This window comes from Cnephaeus nilssonii, assembly GCF_951640355.1.
Source record: "Cnephaeus nilssonii genome assembly, chromosome: 24".
In the NCBI taxonomy this organism is placed as follows: Eukaryota; Metazoa; Chordata; class Mammalia; order Chiroptera; family Vespertilionidae; genus Cnephaeus; species Cnephaeus nilssonii.
The window spans coordinates 5,128,902-5,151,823 of NC_137095.1; the positions used below are offsets into that span (position 1 = coordinate 5,128,902).

At 61.2% G+C, this 22,922-nt stretch overlaps 1 protein-coding gene across 2 annotated transcripts in view; it reads left to right on the top strand.

Moving 5' to 3' along the window:
* LOC307094908 (pro-interleukin-16-like) overlaps positions 1-22,922 on the top strand; it is a 24,704-nt gene continuing 1,782 nt past the window's right edge. Inside the window, exons 1-7 of one of the 2 annotated variants that reach the window (XM_079764066.1) lie at positions 1-128; positions 5,624-5,711; positions 7,153-7,559; positions 16,035-16,176; positions 18,604-19,603; positions 21,255-21,414; positions 22,437-22,538. In XM_079764066.1, coding sequence (XP_079620192.1) covers positions 42-128; positions 5,624-5,711; positions 7,153-7,559; positions 16,035-16,176; positions 18,604-19,603; positions 21,255-21,414; positions 22,437-22,538 — 1,986 coding nt within the window. In that variant the 5' untranslated portion in view covers positions 1-41. The remainder of the gene's footprint in view (positions 129-5,623; positions 5,712-7,152; positions 7,560-16,034; positions 16,177-18,603; positions 19,604-21,254; positions 21,415-22,436; positions 22,539-22,922) is intronic. The other variant, XM_079764067.1, reaches the window with a different exon arrangement.

Here is a 22,922-nt window from a genome sequence, read left to right on the forward strand (position 1 = left end):
GCGATGAGATCGTGGAGATCAACGACGCGCCCGTGACCTGCATGACGCTCAACGACGTGTACGCCGTCCTGAGCCACTGCGAGCCTGGGCCCGTCCCCATCCTGGTCAGCCGACACCCAGACCCACAGGTAACCCGCATGGGGCGTCTCGCTTGTCCATCCCTCAGTTAGCGCTGAAATCGGAGCAAGAACTCCTGGGTTTCCGCCCTGGTTCTTAGAACGGGACCAAGCCCACAGCGTGGCTCGCCCACCAGCTCTGGACGCCAGGGCAGGTGGCACTGGGGGCAGGTGGCGGCCGGGACGGGCGGCATGGGGGGATGGGGGGGGACAGGTGGCATCAGGGTGGCTCCTGGGCTGGCGGACAGGCCCGGGGGAAGGAAACCACTGACCAGGCCCCGATAGGGGGGGAGAGAGAGCCCTCTGCCCCCCAGGCCAGGGTGCCACCGAATGCCACACTGTTTCCCACGGTGGCTGCACCCGTCTGCACCCCCACCAGCCGTGCACCGGGCCCCACTTTCTCCGCCTCCTCGCCAGCACTTGGCATCGGTTGATTTGTTGATGGAAGTCATTCGGACAGGTGTGAGGTGGCCCTCGCTGTGGCTTTAATTTGCATCTCTCGGATGATCAGTGACGTTGGGCATCTTTTTGTGTGATTCCTTTTTTTTTTCTTCTTTTTTTTTTTCTTCTTCTTCTTCTTCTTTTTTTTTTTTCTCTCGTGTGATTCTTGGCCACCTGTGTGTCTCTTTGGGGAAGTGTCTGGTCAGGTCCTCTGCCCACTTTTGAATCGGGTTGTCTGCTTTTTGGGTGTGGAGTTTTATACGTTCTTTTTATTTCATTTTATTTTAAAATACGTTTTTACTAGAGGCCCAGTGCATGAAAATTCATGCACTGGAGGGGGGGTCCCTCAGCCCGGCCTGCCCCCTCTCACAGTCCGGTAGCCCTCAGGGGTAGGGAGGTGACCAGGCGATCAGGGGAAGGTGATGCCCCCATCACACCTCTCCTGCTGCCGCTGCCGGCAGCGCAAGCCTCGGCCGGCCCTGGTTATCTGAGCCTCGGGTGGCCCTGGTTACCTGAGCCTTGGGCGGCTGAGCAGCTGACATCCAAGGCTTGCCTGCACCTTGGGCGGTTTTTTGGGGGGGGGGGCTGAGGGGACTGGGCATCACCATCTTGTGGCTGTGGGTGCTGCCATCTTTGAGGGTGTGGCAGTCAATTAGCATATTCCCTCCTTATTGGCTGTGGGCGCCACCATCTTTGTGAGGGTGTGATGGTCAATTAGCATATTCCCTCTTTATTAGATAGGCTTGATGTCAGAGAGGAAGGAAGAGGGAGAGAGAGAAACATCCATGATGAGAGAGAATCATGGATCGGCTGCCTCCTGCACACCCCCCACTGGGGATGGAGCCCACAACCCGGGCATGTGCCCTGACCGGGAATTGAACCGGGGATCCTTCAGTCCACAGGCCGACGCTCTATCCACCGAGCCACACCGGCCAGGGTTGTACGTTCTTTATGCATTTTGGATATTAACCCCTGATTGGATGTGTCGCTGGCGAATACGTTCTCCCACTCAGTAGGTTGTCTTGTTGTTTTGTTGACGGTTTCCTCGGCTGTGCAAAACCTTTTTCGTTTGCTGTGGTCCCACTTGTTTATTTTTTTCTTTGGTTTCTCTCACCTGAGGAGATAGACGAGAAAAAATATTGCTATGAGAAATGTCCGAGATTTTACTGCCTCTGTTTCCTTAGGATTTTTATGGTTTTGAGTCTTACATTGAAGTCTTTAATCCATTTTGAATCAATTCTTTCATGTGGTGTAAGAAGGTGGTCTAGTTTCTTTCTTTCTTTCTTTCTTTTTTTTTGTTTTTTGTTTTTTTTGGCACATACCTAATTTTCCCAACAACATTGATTAAATAGACTGTCTTTACCCCACTGTATGTTCTTGCCTCCTGGGTTAAATATTAATTAATCTAAAGGCATGGGTTTATTCTGTCCCATTGATCTATATGTCTTTTATATGCCAGTACCAGGCTGTTTTGATTACTGTAACCTTGTAGTATTGTCTGATATCAAGCAGCGTGATCCCTCCAACTTTGTTCTTCTTTCTCAAGATCGCTGTAGCTATTCGGGGTCTTTTGTGGTAAAATTTTGGAATATTTATTCTAGTTCTGTGAAGTGTGCCATTGGTATCTTGATAGGAATTATGTTGAATCTATAGATTGCTTTGGGTCATATGGATGTTTTAATGATGTTAATTCTTCCCATCCATGAACATGGTATACACTTCCCATCCATGAACATGGTATATTCTTCCACTTGGTTGTATCTTCTTCGGCTTCTTTCTTCAGGGTCTTATAATTTTCTGAGCACAGGTCTTTTGCATCCTTGGTTCAATTTATTCCGAGGTGTGTTTTGTGTGTGTATGTGTGTGTGTGTGTGTGCACGCACGCATGATTGTAAATGGAATTGTTTTCTTAGTTTCCCTTTCTGATAATTCATTATTGGTGGATAAAAATGCAACCGACTTCCATGTGCTTATTTTCCAGCCTGCTAATTTACTGAATTAATTTAACAGTTCTAGTAGCTTTTTGGTGGAGTCTTTAGGGTTCTCTGTCTACAATGTCATGTCATTGGCGAATAATGACAGTTTTACTTTCTCCTTTCCATTTTGGATAAGTTTGTTTTTTCTTTCTTGTCTGATCATTGTGGCTAAGACACCGAGTACTATGTTGAACAAGAGTGGTGAAAGCGGACATCCTGTCTTGTTCCTGTTCTTAGGGGAAATGGTTTTGGTTTTTGAGCATTGAGTAAGATGTTGGCTGTACGTTTGTCATATATGGCCTTTCTTATGTTCAGGTGTGTTCCCTCTAGTCCCACTTTGCTGAGAGTTTTTATCAAAAACTAGAGGCCCGGTGCATGAATTCATGCACCAGTGGGGTCCCTCGGCCTGGCCTGCGGAACCAGGCCAAAACCGGCTCTCCGACATCCCCCGAGGGGTCCCAGATTGCAAGAGGGCACAGGCCAGGCCGAGGGACCCCACTGGTGCACAATCAGGGCCAGGGAGGGACCCAGGAAGTTGGCCAGCTGGGGAGGGACTGCAGGAGGGCTCCAGGGTGTGCCTGGCCGGTCTTGCTCGGTCCTGATCAGCTGGACCCTAGCAACAAGCTAACCTACCGGTCAGAGTGTCTGTCCCCTTGTGGTCAGTGCACATCATAGCGAGCAGTTGAGTGACCATAGCATATCATTAGCATATTATGCTTTGATTGGTTGAAGAGACAACCAGATGACCGGACACTTAGCATATTAGGCTTTTATTATATAGGATTAGAGGCTCGTTGCATGATATTCATGCAGGAATAGGCCTTCCTTCCCCTGGCTTCGCTCCCGGCCGCCTGGGATCCTGCACGTCCTCACTCCTGGCCAGAGCACCGCTCCTGTAGCTCCCTCCGCCGCTGCCCCTCCCCCTCATAGCAGGCATCCTGCCCCTCCCGGCCGCTCCGCACCTGCATATGGTAAAAGCGGGCATCCTGTCTTGTTCCTGTTCTTAGGGGAAATGGTTTTGGTTTCGGTTGTCATATATGGCCTTTCTTATGTTGAGGTGTGTTCCCTGTGGCTACAAACAAAGACTTGAAGCAAATTTAAAGAATAAGGGTGAGCCCGGCCGGCAATGCTCAGTGGTTGAGCATTGACCTAGGAACCAGGAAGTCACAGTTCGATTCCCGGTCAGGGCACATGCCCGGGTTGTGGGCTCGATCCCCAGTGTGGGGACGTGCAGGAGGCAGCCGATCCATGATGGTCTCTCCTCATGGATGCTTCTATCTCTCTCGCTCCCTCTCCCTTCCTGTCTGAAATCAATAAAAAAAAATTTTTTTTAATTAAAAACAAAATCGGGGAGTGGGGTTGGGAGAGAAGAGATGGTCTCTGGGGGGGACACAGGGAGATGAAGGAGCCTGGGCTGAAGGTGGCTGGCGGGTGTGGTCCAGGCTGGAGGTGGACTTGGGCGTGGCAGCCGCGGGGTGGACGAGGTCCCTGGGGAATCTGTGAGAATCACATCCCCGTGTATGGAGGACTCAGTGTGGGCCGGGCGTGTCGGCCGAGGCAGCACATGCCACCGCCTCTGAGGGTGCATGACCCCGCGGAGTCCGTGTGACCTCCCTCCATCTCCCGGTGAGGAGGTGGGCTCAGCGAGGAGGAGGAGGAGGCGGACGTGGGAAGCCGGGCCTGAGCCCCGTGAGCCAGCGCTCACTCCGCCAACCCACCTGGTATTCAGTCCAAACCCTCGAGGTGGGGTGAGAGCGCAGGGAGGAGGACCCACGCCTCCAGGGGTAAACAGCGCCTAGGGGTGTGGGCGCCGTCCCCCACGCTCCCCACTCTGGAGGCCCGGGGTGGGGGCAGGCCGGGCTGATGCTGTGACCTTGGCTGTGAGGGGAGGGGCACATGCAGGCAGCAGAGGGGGGGTCGGGCCCCCGTGGCTCAGGCAGGGGCACCTGCCCATCAAGGACAGGCCGGCTGGGGCAGCGGGGCAGGGACGGGACTCAGCGAGCGCGGCTGCGACTCCCGGCCGGGCCAGCTGTGCCGCTGACCTTGGCTGACCTTGGCTGACCTTGGCTGGTGTGAAGGGGCAGGCGGCGCCCACCTCACAGGCAAGGGGCATCTCTTGTTCTGATAGGTTACCAACACCAGGCACTGCGCCCAGCACTTCAGCTGATGTATTTTTCACATCAACGTTACCCTGTTGGCCATTTAAAAATATATATTTGTATTGATTTCAGAGAGGAAGGGAGAGGGAGAGAGAGAGATAGAAACATCCGTGATGAGAGAGAACCATGGATCGGCTGCCTCCTGCACGCCCCACACTGGGGATGGAGCCCACAATCCTGGCATGTGCCCTTGACCAGAATGGAACCTGGGACCCTTCAGTCGGCAGGTCAACACTCTATCCACTGAGTCGCACCGGCCAGGGCTTGTTGGCCATTTTAAAATATATATATTTCATTGATTTTTTACAGAGAGGAAGGGAGAGGGATAGAGAGTTAGAAACATCAACGATGAGAGAGAAACATTGATCAGCTGCCTCCTGTTCGCCGCCCTACTGGGGATCGAGCCCACAACCCAGGCGTGTGCCCTGACCAGGAATCGAACCCGGGACCCTTCAGTCCGCAGGCCGGCGCTCTACCCACTGAGCCACACCAGCCAGGGCCACGGGTGTCTTTCTTCAGCGGGAGTTGAGGGGAGGGTGATAGAGGTGGGTGGAGTGGGCCTGGAGCACAAGGTGTTTGGCGCGGAGAGTTCACGCTCTCAGGTGCGATGGGGGATGGGACGAGACCCCCGTGAGTGGGGAGGCGTTGCGTGGCCTGGAGTTGGCCGCGGGCAGGGAGACAGAGCCCCCGCGGGCCCCGCTAGGTAAGGGTGGACTTTGCCTGGAAGATGGCTGGGAACCCAGCCGCCCAGGAGCGTCAGGGAGTGGGACTGGTCAGCTCCCCGGCCACCTGCAGCGTGGGAGGCAGGGAAGAGGGGAATCCGGGCCCCGGGGGGCGGGGAGGGGGGAGTGGAGGGGGTGGAGGGCCAGGACTGGCCGGGAGCGTGGTGCAGGCTCCTGAGTGAGTGAGTGAGTGGGTGGCGTTTCCGAAGGTCTCGGAGCAGCAGCTCAAAGCCGCCGTGGCCCAGGCCACCGAGGGCCTCCGGTTCGGGAAGGAGAGACCCCAGTGGAGCCTGGAAGGTAAGAACGTACACGGAGCGGCCAGATGATGATGGTCCCTGAACGCATGATAACCTGGCCACTCAGTGTGTGTGTGTATATATATAGATTAGAGGCCCGGTGCATGAATTCGTGCATGGGTGGGGTCCGGCCAGCCTGGCCAGGGGGGTAGGGAACATGGGCGGTTGGCCGGCCTGCCTGCTGGTCGAACTCCTGGTGGAGGGGACCATTTGCATATTAGCCTTTTATTATATAGCCGTGGTCGGCAAACTGCGGCTCGCGAACCCCATGCGGCTCTTTGGCCCCTTGAGTGTGGCTCTTCCACAAAATACCATGGCCCAGGCGAGTCTATGTTGAAGAAGTGGCGTTAGAAGGAGTTTAAGTTTAAAAAATGTGGCTCTCCAAAGAAATTTCAATCGTTGTCCTGTTGGTATTTGGCTCTGTTGGCTAATGAGTCTGCCGACCACTGTTCTATAGGATATACACTGAGTGGCCAGATGATTATGTGTTCAGGGATCATCATCATCTGGCCACTCCGTGTGTATTTTTATTGATGTCAGAGAGGAAGGGAGAGAGAGAAACATCCATGATGAGAGAGGATCATGGATCGGCTGCCTCCTGCACGCCCCCCACTGGGAACCGAGTCTGCAACCCTGACCAGAATCGAACCCAGGACCCTTCAGTCCCCAGGCCGACGCTCTGTCCACTGAGCCACACCAGCCAGGGCGAGGGGCTTTTATGGAAAGGTCTCTGTCTTCTTAGAAAGCCCTGGGTTAGAAATGGCCCTGGCCGGTGTGGCTCAGTGGTTGAGCGTCGGCCTGGGACCAGGCTGGCAGCGGGCAGGTTGCTGGCTCGAGGTGGCGCCTGCACAGCCATCGGGACTGAAGCACACGCACCGCCAGGCCCTGGGCCACAGTGAAGGGCCCCCCTCCAGCCTCAGTCGCTGCTGCTGGGCCGGCTCTTGGGCACGGGTGCCCTCGGCCTCCTGAGGGTCACGCTGGCGGGTGTCTCAGTGTCCATCCCGTGAGAAAGGGGGATTGGTGTGCCCAGCCTGAACCCCAGAGCTCACGGTGCACCGCCCCAGGGTGCCGGCTCCAATCCTAGTGAGCTCCCAGAGGCTGGTTTGTGTGTGGGGGGGGGAGGGGTGCTGGCCACGGGGAGCGGGGTGCTGGCCGGGGGGGTTGGGTGCTGGCTGCAGGGGGTGGGGTGCTGGCCGAATGGGATGCTGGCCCTAGGGTGGGGTGCTGGCCATGGGGGGAGGGTGCTGGACGCGGGGTGGGGTGCTGGCCATGGGGGGAGGGGTGCTGGCCATGGGGTAAGGTGATGGCCCCGGGGTGGAGTGCTGGCCGCGGGGCGGGGTGCTGGCCCCCAGGGGTGCTGGCCGCGGGGCGGGGTGCTGGCCGCGGGGCGGGGTGCTGGCCCTCCGGGTGCCCGCTCGCTCAGCTCGGCCTCCCCCCCGCAGGCGCCAAGCGGCTGGAGAGCAGCTGGCACGGGCGGCCGGCGGAGCGGGAGCGCGGGAAGAGCTCGGCGCCCCCGCAGCGCCGCGCCCCGAAGGCCATGGTGCGCTCCAGCAGCGACAGCAGCTGCATGTCGGGGTCCCCCGGGGGCAGCCCCCGCCGCGGGGCCCCGCCGCCCTGGGACCTGGGGGGCGGCGCGGACAGCCCCCGGGGGTCCCCCCGGCAGAGCCCGCCCCTGCCGGAGGCGCGGGGGGACCCCCCGCCCCTGCGGACGAAGAAGTCCCTGGAGATCTTCGTGCGGAAGCCCGCGTCCTCCAAGCCCAAGCCTCCGCCCAGGAAATACTTCAAGGGCGACGGCGACCGGCCGCCCAGCCCGGCCCCGAGCCCCGAGCGCGCGGCCGCCCCCGCCCCGGTGAGTGGCCCCCGGTCTGTGGCCCCCGCTGCCCCAGCAGGAGGCGGCAGGGTCAGCCTCGTTGGGGACCCGTGGCCGAGGCTGGTTCTCCTTCAGCCCTGACGCGTGATGGCCAGACACTGGCCCCTATTGCCAGGTAGGTTTGGGGGAGCCCAGAGCTCCCTGAGTTTGAGGGGTTGGGGAAGACGGCAGCGTGAGTGAGGGCTGATGGGTGAGCATGGGGCCACGGGGGGTGCAGCAGCTTCCGCAGAGCTGGAAGGTCACCCAAGGTCACCCGAGCTCACCCGAGAACACCTGAGTTCACCCAAGGTCACATGAGCCCACCTGAGCCCACTACGCCCACTCGAACCCACCCGAGGTCACCCGACCTCACCTGAACCCGAACCCGAGCTCACCCGAGCCCACTGCGCCCACCCTAGCCCACCCGAGCTCACCCGAACCCACCCGAGCACATCCGAGCCCACCTGAGCTCACCCGAACCCACCCGAGCACATCCGAGCCCACCTGAGCTCACCCGAACTCACCCGAGCACATCCGAGCCCACGCGAACTTACCCGAGCACACCCGAGCTCACCCGAACCTACCCGAGGACATCCGAGCTCACCCGAACCCACCCGAGCTCACCCAGTTAACCCTCACCCACCCGAGCCCACCCGAGCTCACCTGAACCCACCCGAGCCCACCCGCGCTCACCCGAACCTACCCGAGCACACCCAAGCTCACCCGAGCCCACCCGAGCTCACCCGAACTCACCCGAGCACACCCGAGCTCACCTGAACCCACCCGAGCTCACCTGAACCCACCTGAGCACACCCAAGCTCACCTGAACCCACCCGAGCTCACCTGAACCCACCCGAGCACACCCAAGCTCACCCGAGCCCACCCGAGCTCACCCGAACCTACCCGATCTCACCCAGTTAACCCTCACCCACCCGAGCCCACCCGAGCTCACCCAGTTCACCCTCACCCACCCGAGTTCACCCGCGCTGCTTAGACATGAAGCCAGGTGCCCCAGGGACCGCCTTAGGTGTCAGGCTCCTCCCTGTAGATTCACTATCTCATCCTCCTTCCTCCCCCCACTCCTCCCGCTCTGTGGTCAGCTGCCCCTCTCACAGAGCCTCCTACCTGTGCCCTCTCTGTGCTCATGTGCCCTCTCCCTCCTCCTCTCTCTTCTACCCATGACCTCTGTCTCCCCCTCTCCCCATCTCTCTGGACCCCCAACCCTCACCCCTGTGGCCTCTCTCCGTCCTCACGCACCCTACACAACACCGCCTCCCTCCTGCCTCTGCTCCTGCTTATTATCTCGTCCTCTTTCCTTCCCTGAGAGGGAGAGACGGTCAGAGAGGGTGAGGAGCAGGAGAAGGGAAGAGGAAGAGAAGACGGAATAAATAGACAGGAGGAGAGAGAGAGGGGTGATGTGGGGTGTGTGCGGGCAGGGAGCGAGATGACAGGGGGAGCGAGGAGGGGACAGCGAGAGGGAGGGGACAGGACGATAGAGAGGAGGAGTGATATAGGGTGTATGAGGACAGAGAGGGAGACCCAGGGGCAGACAGGAGGGGACAGGGAGAGGGATAGGAGAGAGAGGGGAAGCAATGGAGGGGATAGGAGTAGAGAGAGAGATCCCAGGAGGAGAGGAGGGACGGGACAGTGAGAGAGAAAAATAGAAGGAGAGAGTGAAAGGTGGGTGATAGGAGGAGTGAGAAGACAGAAGTGGGGGAGCGATGGGAGAGGCAGGTGAGACAGATGATATGGCTCCCAAGTGCTCACCACGTAGGGGTCCACCCTTCAGTACCTTGGGGTTCTTGACATCCATCTATAATAATAAAAGGGTAATATGCTAAGTAGACCAGACATCCTTCTGGACAAAGCCACAGTGGCAGGGGCTGAGGCAGTTAGGGGCGATCAGGCTGGCAGGGGAGGACCATTAGGGGGTGATCAGGCCGGCAGGGGAGGGCTGTTAGGGGTGACCAGGCTGCAGGGGAGGTCAGTTGGGGGGGATCAGGCCAGCAGGGGAGGGCTGTTAGGGGTGACCAGGCTGCAGGGGAGGTCAGTTGGGGGGGACCAGGCCTGCAGGGGAGGGTTGTTAGTGGTGACCAGGCCTACAGGGGAGGTCAGTGACATACAGGCTTGCAGGGGAGTGGTTAGGGGGTGATCAGGCTGGCAGGCAGAAGCGTTTAGGGGCAATCAGGAAGCCAGGCATGTGAGCAGTTGGGAGCCAGCAGTCCTGGATTGTGAGAGGGATCCCAGATTGGAGAGGGTGCAGGCTGGGCTGAGGGACACCCTCACCCCCGTGCACGAATTTCATGCACTGGGCCTCTAGTTATGTATAATAGGATACTGTAAAAATTAAGTTATGAAATTTTTATTAAAACGTTTCTTATATACCGTTATACTGGCTGGGATGCAAAATATTCACCGTGGCCACATGCGGCCCGCGGGCCGTGAGTTTGACATGCTTGCCCTACACGCTATACTCCCGTCCCTCCACTCCTACCTCACCTCGCTGCCAGCCATCAGTCTACGTCACACACGATCCCAACGTGAGCTCAACCAGACCAACACTGACAGTGCTGCCCGCGTACCCTCACCCCCGTGGATTCCTGACGGCGTGGCCTCGCCCGTGGATGCTCGCTGGAGGGCAGAGGCCCTGACGTACATCCTGTGCCAGTTCTGCTACAAACTCCCGACTGGCACCCCCCGCCGCTCTGGTCCTGTGCCCCGCCCCGTCTAAGTCACCGCCGACGCCGCTCATCGTCGCTCACGGAGGAGGGGCAGGACGATGCCACCCCGACTTGCGCTTTCCAAGCTGGGGTCAGCCCCCTCCTGCCCACCGACAACCCACCTCTGACACCTAAGGCTCTGTGACCCGCCGCCCGCCCAGCACCGCTCAGCACCGCCCACGGCCGGGAGGCCCTCCTGCTCTCACCAGGCACAGGGCACTCACGGCAGAGGCGCCCCTGTGGCCTCCGTGTGGCCACGAAGTGCATGGAGAAGCCCATCGCGGGTCCGTTCCTGCCGCTAGAAAACCACGTGGCCACGGTTTCCCACGGAACACAGCAGGGCTCGGTCCTCTAACAAACTACCCTGATGAGACGCCGTTCACGCCGCTTCTGTCTACACCCGATGGACTTAAAGTCACCCATCCACCCATCGCATTATCCTCCCCCACACCCAGGGCCTGGGAGCCGCGGCCCCGATAATCACACGTGGCCTCGCACCCTCCATGCCACGCTGCCTGACACGCGGCACTAGGAGCTAACTCAGAACCAAACCACACGCTCCGCTCAGTTCTCCCACCAAGAGCAGCAGGAGACTGCTGGCACTGCCCACAGCCTGCCTTCCCCCAGCCACGGGATTAACTGTACTCCTAGCCACGGAGTTAACTGTACCCCCAGCCACGGGGTTAACTGTACCCCCAGCCACGGGGCTAACTGTACTCCTAGCCACGGAGTTAACTATACCCCCAGCCACGGAGTTAACTGTACCCCCAGCCACAGAGTTAACTGTCCCCCCAGCCACGGAGTAACTGTACCCCCAGCCACAGAGTTAACTGTATCCCCAGCCACGGAGTTAACTGTACCCCCAGCCACGGGGTTAACTGTACCCCCAGCCACGGGGTTAACTCTACCCCCAGCCACGGGGTTAACTGTACCCCCAGCCATGGAGTTAACTGTACCCCCAGCCACGGAGTTAACTGTACCCCCAGCCACGAAGTTAACTGTACCCCCCCAGCCACGGGTTAACTGTACCCCCAGCCACGGAGTTAACTGTACCCCCAGCCACGGAGTTAACTGTACCCCCAGCCATGGAGTTAACTGAACCCCCCAAGCCACGGAGTTAACTGTACCCCTAGCCACAGAGCTAACTGTACCACCCCCAGCCACGGAGTTAACTGTATCCCCAGCCACGGAGTTAACTGTACCCCCAGCCACAGAGTTAACTGTCCCCCCAGCAACAGAGTTAACTGAACCCCCAGCCACGGAGTTAACTGTACCCCCAGCCACAGAGGAGAGTTAGAAACATCGATGAGAGAGGAACATCCATCAGCTGCCTCCTGCACACTCCCTACTGGGGGTGTGCCCGCAACCAAGGTCCATGCCCTTGACTGGAATCGAACCTGGGACCCTTCAGTCCACAGGCCGATGCTCTATCCACTGAGCCACATGGCCAGGGCAAGAGAACATGACTCTTTCTGAACGTTGAAGGACAGCAGTCATCGTTGGTCTAAAGGACCCGGAATGCCGGAAACTACAGATAAAAGAATAAACCTATTTGCCTCCTCAGGGATTCTGTGCTGACACGAATCCCAAGGATCAAAGCAACAACCTCACACCCTGGCTGGTGTGGCTCAGTGGATAGAGTGTCGGCCTGCGGACTAAAGGGTCCCGGGTTTGATTCCGGTCAAGGGCACATGCCTGGGTTGTATGCTCGATCCCCAGTGGGGGGCGTGCAGGAGGCAGCCGATCCATGATCCTCTCTCATCACTGATGTTTCTATCTCTCTCTCCCTCTCCCTTCCTCTCTGAAATCAATACAAATATCTTTAAAAAAAAAACAACAGCCGCCCTGGCCGGTGTGGCTCAGTGGATAGAGCGTCGGCCTGCAGACTGAAGGGTCCCAGGTTCGATTCCGGTCAAGGGCATGTACCTTGGTTGCGGGCACATCCCCAGTAGGGGGCGTGCAGGAGGCAGCTGATGGATGTTTCTCTCTCATCGATGTTTCTAACTCTCTCTCCCTCTCCCTTCCTCTCTGTAAGAAATCAATAAAATATATTTAAAAAAACCACAAAACCAACAGCCAATGTCACAACAGCGGTCCGATGTGAATGAATCAGAATGATACCTATGTGTTTGCTCGGCTCGGCAAATGATGGATTTGTTGGTGTGCCACCGGATTTCCTGGGCCCGGAGGTGGAAAAGGTCGCAAGTCGCCGTTCGGGTTAGATCACGTCTCATGTCGTCCACAACAATGGCTCTGTTCATCCCATGATCGGCTGTAGGATTCTCAACATGGTCTATACACTAGACCACGCACGTCAAACTCAAAGGCCAACACGGGCCACATGAACGAGGCATGCGGCCCGCCCTCCGTGAGTTTGACATGTTTGGTCTAGGCCCTGATATGAACCGCTTTCACAGGCCTACTTACCAGGCGTACCGGTTAATAACGCGGATTTTGTAATCAAAGAAAACACGATCATTTCAAGAGAAACATCTAGAGTGCTTTGTTCAAAGTAACGTCCATCGCGAGCTACACATTTCCCCCATCTTTCAGGTAATTGGTGGATACCGTCCCAGTAGAACTTTTCTTGTTTTGAGGCAGACCATTCAGAGACCCCATTTTCCACGTCTTCGTATGTTTTGAAGTGCCGCTCAGAAAGTGTGTGTGCCATCGATCGGAACGAGTGGCCATCTGAAGGAGCTAGGTCTGGTGAATACGGCAGGTGGGTTCATACTTCCCAGGCGAGATCTGTTAACATGTCTTTACCTGGTTTTGAAGTGTGTGATGGTGCGTCATCATGAAGCAACATGACTTTGCCGTGTCTTCTGGCCGGTGCTGGTCGTTTCACGATCAAAGCGCGGTTCAGATGGACCTGGACGTTCTTCGTCTTTCACATCGAAACCATCACTTTTAAAGCGTTTCAACCAGCGTTCACAAGGATCTTGAGATGGAGCATGTTCGCCTTAAGCTTCCCGAAGTCTGCGATCACTTTTTCCTTCAAAACAAAGTAATGAATGAAAACTTCCCGCAAATGCTCTCTCTCTTTTTTTTTTTTTTTGGCACGAAATTCGACATGTTTAAGCGTAAACATATCTATGACGTCAACGCCTTCAGGAAATCTGACAGATGAAGTGTGGAAGCTTGCTGTCAATACAGCAAAACAGCATCCAGATCCAATCGCATGTATATCAACGCACGTGCAACTCCGTCTATCGAAAAACATCCGCCTGAGTAACCGGTACCCCTGGTACATTTCTCCCCGTCGCGGCCTCGGCCGCCACTCACACTCCTTCTCCATGATTCCCGGAGGAGGAGGAGGGGGGAACCCTATTCTTTCCACCCACCCAGGAGGGGGTGGCCACGCAGACGAGGGCCGCGGCTGCCCGAGGCCTGGAGTAGTTGAGATGCTGTGGGACCCTCCACAGACCTGGCTCCTCAGCCGGGATGCCAGCTGCCATCGGAAAGGGGTCACCCGCTGAGACCACCTCTAGCTCGACGGGGCCCCCACCCATCGGCCCTGCTCCCTCAAGAGCGATGTCCCAGCAGCAGACCTCGCCCCACGAACCCGCGTTTAGCCACTCACACAGCGAGCTGCTCCCACACGCTCTTCACGCCGTCTCTCACCGGGGACAGCGTGTAAATGAGGCTTCATGGCAGTGACCGTGGGCACTGGCCAGCCACCGCGAGCGTGTCTCCTCCCGCGCATGTGCGGTCCGAGGGACCCTCTCTCACATCTGGTCTTCCTCACGGGCCCACCGATGAGTGAACGAGGAGCCAAAGACGGCCGACTCAAAGCCTGGGCCGCCGGGAGCCCGGCGCTGGCTGGCACCACATCGTCCTCACAGGCCACACAGCGTCGGCCTGTGGACTGAAGGGTCCCGGGTTCGATTCCCGGTCAAGGGCACATGCCCGGGTTGTGGGCTCGATTGCCAGTGGAGGGGGGGCGTGCAGGAGGCAGCCGGTCCATGATCCTCTCTCATCACTGATGTTTCTATCTCTCTCCCTCTCCCTTCCTCTCTGAAATCCATCTATACTAATAAAAGGGTAATATGCTAATTAGACCAGGTTGACTGGACATCTTCTGGACGTCCGACTTCTTTCCAGACAGTTAGGGGGTGACCAGGCCAGCAGGGGGGGCAGTTAGGGGGCGAACAGGCCGGCAGGAGGGGCAGTTAGGGGCTTACCAGGCCAGCAAGGGGGCAGTTAGGGGGCGATCAGGCAGGCAGGCAGGCAGGCAAGTGGTTAGGAGCCAGCAGTCCTGGATTGCAAGAGGGATGTCCGACTGCTGGGTTAGGCCCCATCCCGCAGTTGACATCCTCTGAGGGGTCCCGGATTGGAGAGGGTGCAGGCCAGGCTGAGGGACCACACCCCCCCCACACACACACACACACCCCATGCACAAATTTCGTGCACCGGGGCTCTAGTAAAAATATATTTAAAAACAAACAAACAAACAGAAACATCGAATAGCAACACCTGGACCCTGCCACACACTCTTGTGTCAGCCTCTCTCCCAGTCGGCGACCCACACACCGTCTCGGCCCTCACAAACGCTCCACGATGCTTCCTATTCTATACACAACTTCCTGCCAGGAATTCCGGCCATGCCGTTGACCCAAATCGATACAGCCCGGCACCAAACCGTGTCGAAGGATGTTCAGGGATGAAATTAAAAGCTGCGTCGAAAACAAACCCCACAAAGTTGACGTTAGAGGCCTGACTGCTCCACAGCTCTGACCCAAGCGGGGAGTAGAGGCCCCGATCTGCTGAGCCCTAGACCGAAGCAATGACGGACGCTAATCAAGTTATTCGCCTGCGCATCAAAGCAGGCTAACGTTCAAAGACCTGGCGGCGATTTATTTTTTATTTTTAAAAATATATTTTATTGATTTTTTTTTTTTTACAGAGGGGAAGGGAGAGGGAGAGAGAGAGTCAGAAACATCGATGAGAGAGAAACATCCATCAGCTGCCTCCTGCACGCCCCCTCCTGGGGTTGTGCCCGCAACCAAGGTACATGCGGCTCAATCCTCCTTTGGTTGATGATCTCACAAACATTTTCCTCCAAGAAATAATGTCCTAGCCCTGACCGGTGTGGCTCAGCGGATAGAGCGTCGGACTGCGGACGGAAGGGTCCCGGGTTCGATTCCGGTCAAGGGCATGTACCTGGGTTGTGCGTACATCCCCAGTCAGGGTTGTGCAGGAGGCAGCTGATGGATGTTTCTCTCTCATCAATGTTTCTTTTTTTTTTTTTTTTAATATATTTTATTGATTTTTTACAGAGAGGAAGAGAGAGGGATAGAGAGTTAGAAACATCGATGAGAGAGAAACATTGATCAGCTGCCTCTTGCACACTCCCTACTGGGGATGTGCCCACAACCAAGGTACATGCCCTTGACTGGAATCGAACCCGGGACCCTTCAGTCCGCAGGCCGATGCTCTATCCACTGAGCCACACCGGTCCGGGCTGGAGTCGATGTTTCTGACTCTCCCTTCCTCTCTGTAAAAAATCAATAAAATATATTTTTTAAAAATACTACCTTTGTTTTCTATGAAAATAACACAAAGCACCCCGATACAACCAGAGGCCGAATTCGCGATGCCCGCAGGGATGAGGCGTGAGGGCCGGTGCCCCACAGCACCCGGGACCTGTTCACGGGCCGGGTGCTGGGACTCCCCGCTCAGGCCCCACCTCACGCGCCTCTCTCACACGGAGGCCACCGTTTTGACACAGTCTCGCTTCCTGTTTACGCCACAGGAAGCCAGCCAGCTGCTGCCACCGCAGGAAGGCACGGCGGCCCGAGGCCCCCCTGCCCTCGCCTGCTGCCCGGGACCCGAGGGCGGCCTGCAGCCGGCGTCCCCCGAGGTGGCCGAGCCGGGGAGCGGAGGCGGCAGCCCAGGTAGGGACGGTGAGCCCCCAGGAGAAGGGCCGGGCAGAGGCCACGGAAGGTGGGACGCGAGTGTGACCTGGGGATCCACGACCTGCAGCTCGCGATGGCGGGAGGCGGGCTGGTGGAGAGTCAGGAGCCATCGGGTGGAGGCAGCGGGAACGTGGGTGCCGTCGGGTGGGAGCCTCCTGTCGGCGGGAGTGATCCGGGGTGTCTGTGTGGGTGATCTGGGGTGTCTGCGTGGGTGATCCGGGGTGTCTGTGTGGGTGATCCGGGGTGTCTGTGTGGGTGATCCGGGGTGTCTGCGTGGGGGATCCGGGGTGTCTGTGTGGGTGATGCTGGGGTGTCTGTGTGGGTGATCCGGGGTGTCTGCGTGGGGGATCCGGGGTGTCTGTGTGGGTGATGCTGGGGTGTCTGTGTGGGGGATCTGGGGTGTCTGTGTGGGTGATCCGGGGTGTCTGTGTGGGTGATGCTGGGGTGTCTGTGTGGGTGATCTGGGGTGTCTGTGTGGGTGATCCGGGGTGTCTGTGTGGGTGATGCTGAGGTGTCTGTGTGGGTGATCTGGGGTGTCTGTGTGGGTGATCCGGGGTGTCTGTGTGGGTGATCCGGGGTGTCTGTGTAGGTGATGCTGGGTGTCTGTGTGGGTGATCCGGGGTGTCTGTGTGGGGGATCCGGGGTGTCTGTGTGGGTGATCCGGGGTGTCTGCGTGGGTGATGCTGGGGTGTCTGTGTGGGTGATCTGGGGTGTCTGTGTGGGTGATCCGGGGTGTCTGTGTGGGTGATCTGGGGTGTCTGTGTGGGTGATGCTGAGGTGTCTGTGTGGGTGATCTGGGGTGTCTGTGTGGGTGATGCTGGGGTGTCTGTGTGGTGATCCGGGGTGTCTGTGTGGGTGATCCGGGGTGTCTGTGTGGGTGATCCGGGGTGTCTGTGTGGGTGATCTGGGGTGTCTGCGTGGGTGATGCTGGGGTGTCTGTGTGGGTGATCCGGGTTGTCTGTGTGGGTGATCCAGGGTGTCTGTGTGGGTGATCCGGGTTGTCTGTGTGGGTGATCCGGGTTGTCTGTGTGGGTGATCCAGGGTGTCTGCGTGGGTGATCTGGGGTGTCTGTGTGGGTGATCTGGGGTGTCTGTGTGGGTGATCCGGGGTGTCTGTGTGGGTGATCCAGGGTGTCTGTGTGGGTGATCCGGGTTGTCTGTGTGGGTGATCCGGGTTGTCTGTGTGGGTGATCCAGGGTGTCTGCGTGGGTGATCTGGGGTGTCTGTGTGGGTGATCTGGGGTGTCTGTGTGGGTGATCCGGGTTGTCTGCGTGGGTGATCCAGGGTGTCTGCGTGGGTGATCTGGGGTGTCTGTGTGGGTGATGCTGGGGTGTCTGTGTGGGTGATCCGGGGTGTCTGCGTGGGTGATCCGGGGTGTCTGCGTGGGTGATCTGGGGTGTCTGTGTGGGTGATCTGGGGTGTCTGTGTGGGTGATCCGGGGTGTCTGTGTGGGTGATCTGGGGTGTCTGTGTGGGTGATCCGGGGTGTCTGTGTGGGTGATGCTGAGGTGTCTGTGTGGGTGATCCGGGGTGTCTGTGTGGGTGATCCGGGGTGTCTGCGTGGGTGATCCGGGGTGTCTGTGTGGGTGATCTGGGGTGTCTGCTTGGGTGATCCGGGGTATCTGCGTGGGTAATGCTGGGTGTCTGTGTGGGTGATCTGGGGTGTCTGTGTGGGTGATCTGGGGTGTCTGAGTGGGTGATCTGGGGTGTCTGTGTGGGTGATCTGGGGTGTCTGAGTGGGTGATCTGGGGTGTCTGTGTGGGTGATCTGGGGTGTCTGTGTGGGTGATCTGGGGTGTCTGAGTGGGTGATCTGGGGTGTCTGTGTGGGTGATCTGGGGTGTCTGAGTGGGTGATCTGGGGTGTCTGAGTGGGTGATCTGGGGTGTCTGAGTGGGTGATCCGGGGTGTCTGTGTGGGTGATCTGGGGTGTCTGCGTGGTTAACCGGGTGTCTGCTGGGTGATGCTGGGTTGCGAGGGGAGGAAGGCCGGCGAGCACGTGGCTAACAGGACGGAGGCCCAGGAGGAGCTGCAGACACACCCTCCCGGGAGGCTGCACGTCCAGGGCACAGGCCGGGCGGGGAGGCAGGTCAGGGAGTGTGTTCCCCGAGGCAGGACCTGGGACACGCGTGCAGACCTGGTGCCTTAGAGCCAGCAAGATGGGGGCGTGGCCTGGGGGGGCAGGACCGGGGGTCTCCCCCTGACCGGCAAGGCCTCCACGCGGCCCCTGCCCTCTGAGCGCCCGTCCCTCCGCGGGGGGTGCCTCCTGCGCGCTGCCCCCCCAACCCCCCCCGCAGCTCCTACCCCCAGGGCCCCCCCTCCGCAGCCCTCCCCCCCCCGCGCCCCCGGGAAACAGGCCTCAGGGGGGCCCCTCGCAGGTGCCAGGCAAACCGGCCCGTTTCTGTCCGCAGTGACCGCGCGGCCCCCCGCGCTGCAGCGCCAGGCGCGCGTGGACGGCGGCCCCGAGGGCGCGGAGGACCCGTGGGTGCGCATCTCCGGCTGCATCCGGAGCCTCTTCAGCCCCGTCATGAGCGAGAGCCACGGCCCCAGCCTGCAGCCCGCCAGCCTCGCCCAGGCCGGGGCGCCGGGCCCCGCGGAGGGGGCCCCCCGGAGGCTGGACGCCGGCAACGGGGCCCCCAAAGGGCCCGCGCCCGCAGACGGCGGCGCCGGGAAGAAGGGGCCCCCCGTGGCCCCCAAGCCGGCCTGGTTCCGCCAGAGCCTGAAGGGGCTGCGGCCCCGCGGCCCGGACCCCCGGGAGCCGCCCGCCGCCGCCTCCAGGAAGCCCTCGCCCGCCCCCAGGGCGCCCCCGGGGCCGCCCGCCCGGGCCTCGGGCTCCCTCCGCCAGAAAATCAGCTGCTTTGAGACCTTCGGCTGCTCCCCGCTGCCCCCCACAGCGGCCCTGAGGCCCAGCCTGCAGCCCCCCCGCTCCTGGGCCGAGGCCTCGGAGCCTCCCGGGGGGCAAGAAGGCCGGGGTCCTGGCCTCTGGGGGCGAGGGGCGCCCCCCACCGCGGAGCAGCCGCCCCCCGGTCCCCACGCGGCCGCGGAGGCCGGCGATGGGGGTGCGCCAGGGCCCCCGCCCCCGGGGCCGCCCCCAGAGGACGCCCCCTCCCCGGACCCCCTGCCCAGGCTGCTGCCCGCGCCGACGGCGGGGGCCCCGGGCCCGGTGCTCAAGGCGCCCGGCCAGCGCGCCCGCAGCTTCCCGCTGACCCGCACGCGGTCCCTGGACGTGCCGCCGGCGGGCGGGGCCTGCCCGCTCTACGCGCTCAGCAGCCGCGTGTCCTCCGCCGTCATGCGCTCCCTGCTGTGCCTCCCGGCCTCCGCCCCCGGCAGCCCCCGGGACGGGGTGTCGGCAGCGTCCTCTCCCGGCCCGGACCCGGCCGCCAGCAGCACCGACTCGGGGTTCTCCCTCAAGTAAGGGCGCAGCCCCCCCCCCCCCCCCCCGCCCCGCCAGCTCCCCTCAGGGCGGGCTGCCCTCCTCCTCTTGTTCGTGTGCATGGCTGCGTGTGTGCATGTATGTGTGCACATGAGGGCTTTGTGTGCACACATGGGTGTGCATGTGCGTGCACGCACACATGTGCACACATATATACACGTGCGTGTGCGCACACGTACACACACACATGTGCATGTGTATGCGCACATTTATACATGCATATGTGTGCTCATGTGCGCACTTTGCATGCATATGTGCGTGCGTGCATGTGCATACATGCATGTGTGTTCGTGCATGCTATGTGTGTGTGCACACATGCATGTGCATGTGCGTGCATGTGTGTGTGTGCATGTGTGAGAGGGAGGGGCAGCTCAGCCTTCCTGCCGAGCAGGCGTGGCCCGGCACTGGGCTGGGAGGGGCGGAGGCGAGCTCGGATGCCCACCTCAGGGACACACACGTCCCTCTCCCGCCCAGGATGCCCACGCAGCGCCGGGGTGCCCCCTTGGGGTTCCTGCTGCCCCTGCACATGGGCTCCTTCCCTGGGCAGGAGGTCATGACCCCGGCCCCGCCCTCACTGGCCTCCCCGTTTCCTCCCGGGTCACGTGAGGAAGTGGCGACACTTGCCCCAGAGCTGGGCGGCCCCAGCGGTGCCCTGGGCACCCCCATTCACTCCTCCCTCCTCGGTGGGGACTCTGCGTTCCCCAGTTTCCTTTATCCTCCCCTCCCCCCACCGCGCCCTTCAGGCCCAGCCTCTGCAGACAGCGCCGTGTGCAGGGCCAACCCTGGGGGGACCCCCTGCAAACCGGGCCCGGCTCCGTGGGCCTGAGAAGCTGCTCTGCTGTGGGACGGCCGGGGCCCCCCCAGTCCTGGCAACCAGAGGGCGTGATCCCCCATGACTAAAACCAGCTTCACGCAGAACAGAGCGAAGCTACAAAACATCGCCAGGCACCCACATGAGTCCCACAGGAAAGGTGACCCGGCTGCTGGCTCGGGGGCACCCCCTGTAGTGAGTGAGCCGACCCCTGATGGCCGGCTGGGGGCACCCCTGTAGTGAGTGAGCCGACCCCGATGGCCGGCTGGGGGCACCCCCTGTAGTGAGTGAGCTGACCCCGATGGCCGGCTGGGGGCACCCCTGTAGTGAGTGAGCTGACCCCCGATGGCCGGCTGGGGGCACCCTTGTAGTGAGTGAGCCGACCCCTGATGGCCGGCTGGGGGCACCCCTGTAGTGAGTGAGCCGACCCCGATGGCCGGCTGGGGGCACCCCTGTAGTGAGTGAGCCGACCCCGATGGCCGGCTGGGGGCACCCCTGTAGTGAGTGTGCTGACCCCGATGGCCGGCTGGGGCACCCCCTGTAGTGAGTGTGCTGACCCCGATGGCCGGCTGGGGCACCCCTGTAGCGGGTGTGCTGACCCCCGATGGCCGGCTGGGGCAGGGCCGCGGGGGGACCTCACTGGCACATCTGTGGGCCCACAAGTCGCCTGCTGTCCCTGAGCCCCCACCTCGCCACCGTGGGGGAGGTGTCTGAGGGGCCCGCAGGCTTGTTGCCATGGCAACAGGACGCGCACAGGCGCAGCGCTCAGCACCCGGCCTGGCCTGGGGGGCCGCCCCTGACCCCGCTGCTCCCCGCAGCCTCTCGGAGCTGAGGGAGTACACGGAGGGCCTCGGGGAGCCCGCGGAGGCCGAGGCCTGCACCCCCGCGCCCGGCCCGTCGGTCCTGTCCCTGCTCAGCGCGGAGGAGCTGAGGAGGTTCATCGAGGAGGTGAAGGAGCTGGACGCGGCCACGCTGAAGGTGGGGTGCTCACGTCTGGGACGCAGCCTTGGGGGGCACAGCGCATCCCCTTTGAGGCCCCGGGGAGGCCGCTGAGCGCCCGTGGGGAGGGGGGACAGTGTCCCGGCCGCAGCGAGGCCTCCACGGGGGAGGGCTGGGCTTGGGGTGCAGCTTATGCAAAGCTCAGTCTCCGGCTGCAGAGCCCGCTCTCGCTCGGCGGGGCCACTTCCTGTCCCAGGGCCGCCCCCCTGCGCGTCTTGAGCTCCCGCGGGGCCTCCCCTGCACCCCCAGGGGCCTCCCAGGGCCGCCAAGCCGGGCGCGGGCTTCAGCCCCTGAAAGTCCCGCTTCCCATGCGCTTTCTGATCACCAGTGGCCGCAGAGGCAGGCGCCGGCCCGGGTGGGCGGCGGTGGGTGCACCCCGGGGCTGCCTGGGGGGACCCTCCAGCCGGGGTGAGAGCTGCATCCCAGGTCGGGAACCCGGGGGCCTCTGCACCTGGGGGACCCCTGGGAGGCTGGGGCCGGTGCTGGGACCGGGGGGGGGGGGGGGGGGCAGCGAGGCCTGGGGGCTCGGAGTCAGAGGTCAGAGCCCGGGCTGCGGGGCCCTGCTGGCGTCCTAGCTGGGGCGCCACCTGGTGGCCCGGGAGCCACGTGACCTGCAGGTGCACGGATCCGGCCCGCAGGGCGGTCTCCGCAGACATCAGCCTCCAAACGCTGTGAAGCCGGAACCGCCTGGCTTCTCGCTTCTCCTTTTCCAACGGGAAGTGGGAGCTGGCCCGCGGAGTCTCCGGGTCTCCCCAGGGCCCCCCCCCCATGCCCGTCCTATAAGTGACCCGCATGGGACCCCGGACCGGGAGCAGGGCCGGCTGGGGGGTGCCGTGTGCCTGGCTGCTTGAGGGCGTGGGCGCAGGTGCTGGGGTGGGGACGCGGCTGGACCCCGCGGGGCTACTGCTGCGCCCCACATGGGGCAGGGGAAGGGGGAAGGGGGAGTGGGGGAGCGGCTTCCCGGAACCCCTCTGACCCGAGTCCCGCGCTTCTCCCCGCAGCAGCTGGAAAGCATCCACGTCACCATCCTGCACAAGGAGGAGGGCGCCGGCCTGGGCTTCAGCCTGGCGGGGGGCGCGGACCTGGAGAGCAGGGAGGTCACGGTGAGTGCGCGGGGGGGCGCGGACCTGGAGGGCAGGGGGTCATGGTGAGTGGGCGGGGGGCAGGGGGCGGGGACCTGGAGGGCAGGGGGTCACGGTGAGTGGGCAGGGACCTGGAGGGCAGGGGTCACGGTGAGTGGGCAGGGGGCAGGGGGCGGGGACCTGGAGGGCAGGGGTCACGGTGAGTGGGCAGGGGGCAGGGGGCGGGGACCTGGAAGTCAGGAGGTCAGGTGAGTGGGCAGGGGGCAGGGGGCGGGGACCTGGAGGGCAGGGGTCACGGTGAGGGGCAGGGGGTGGGGACCTGGAGGGCAGGGGTCACGGTGAGGGGCGGGGACCTGGAGGGCAGGGGTCACGGTGAGGTGCAGGGGGCGGGGACCTGGAGGGCAG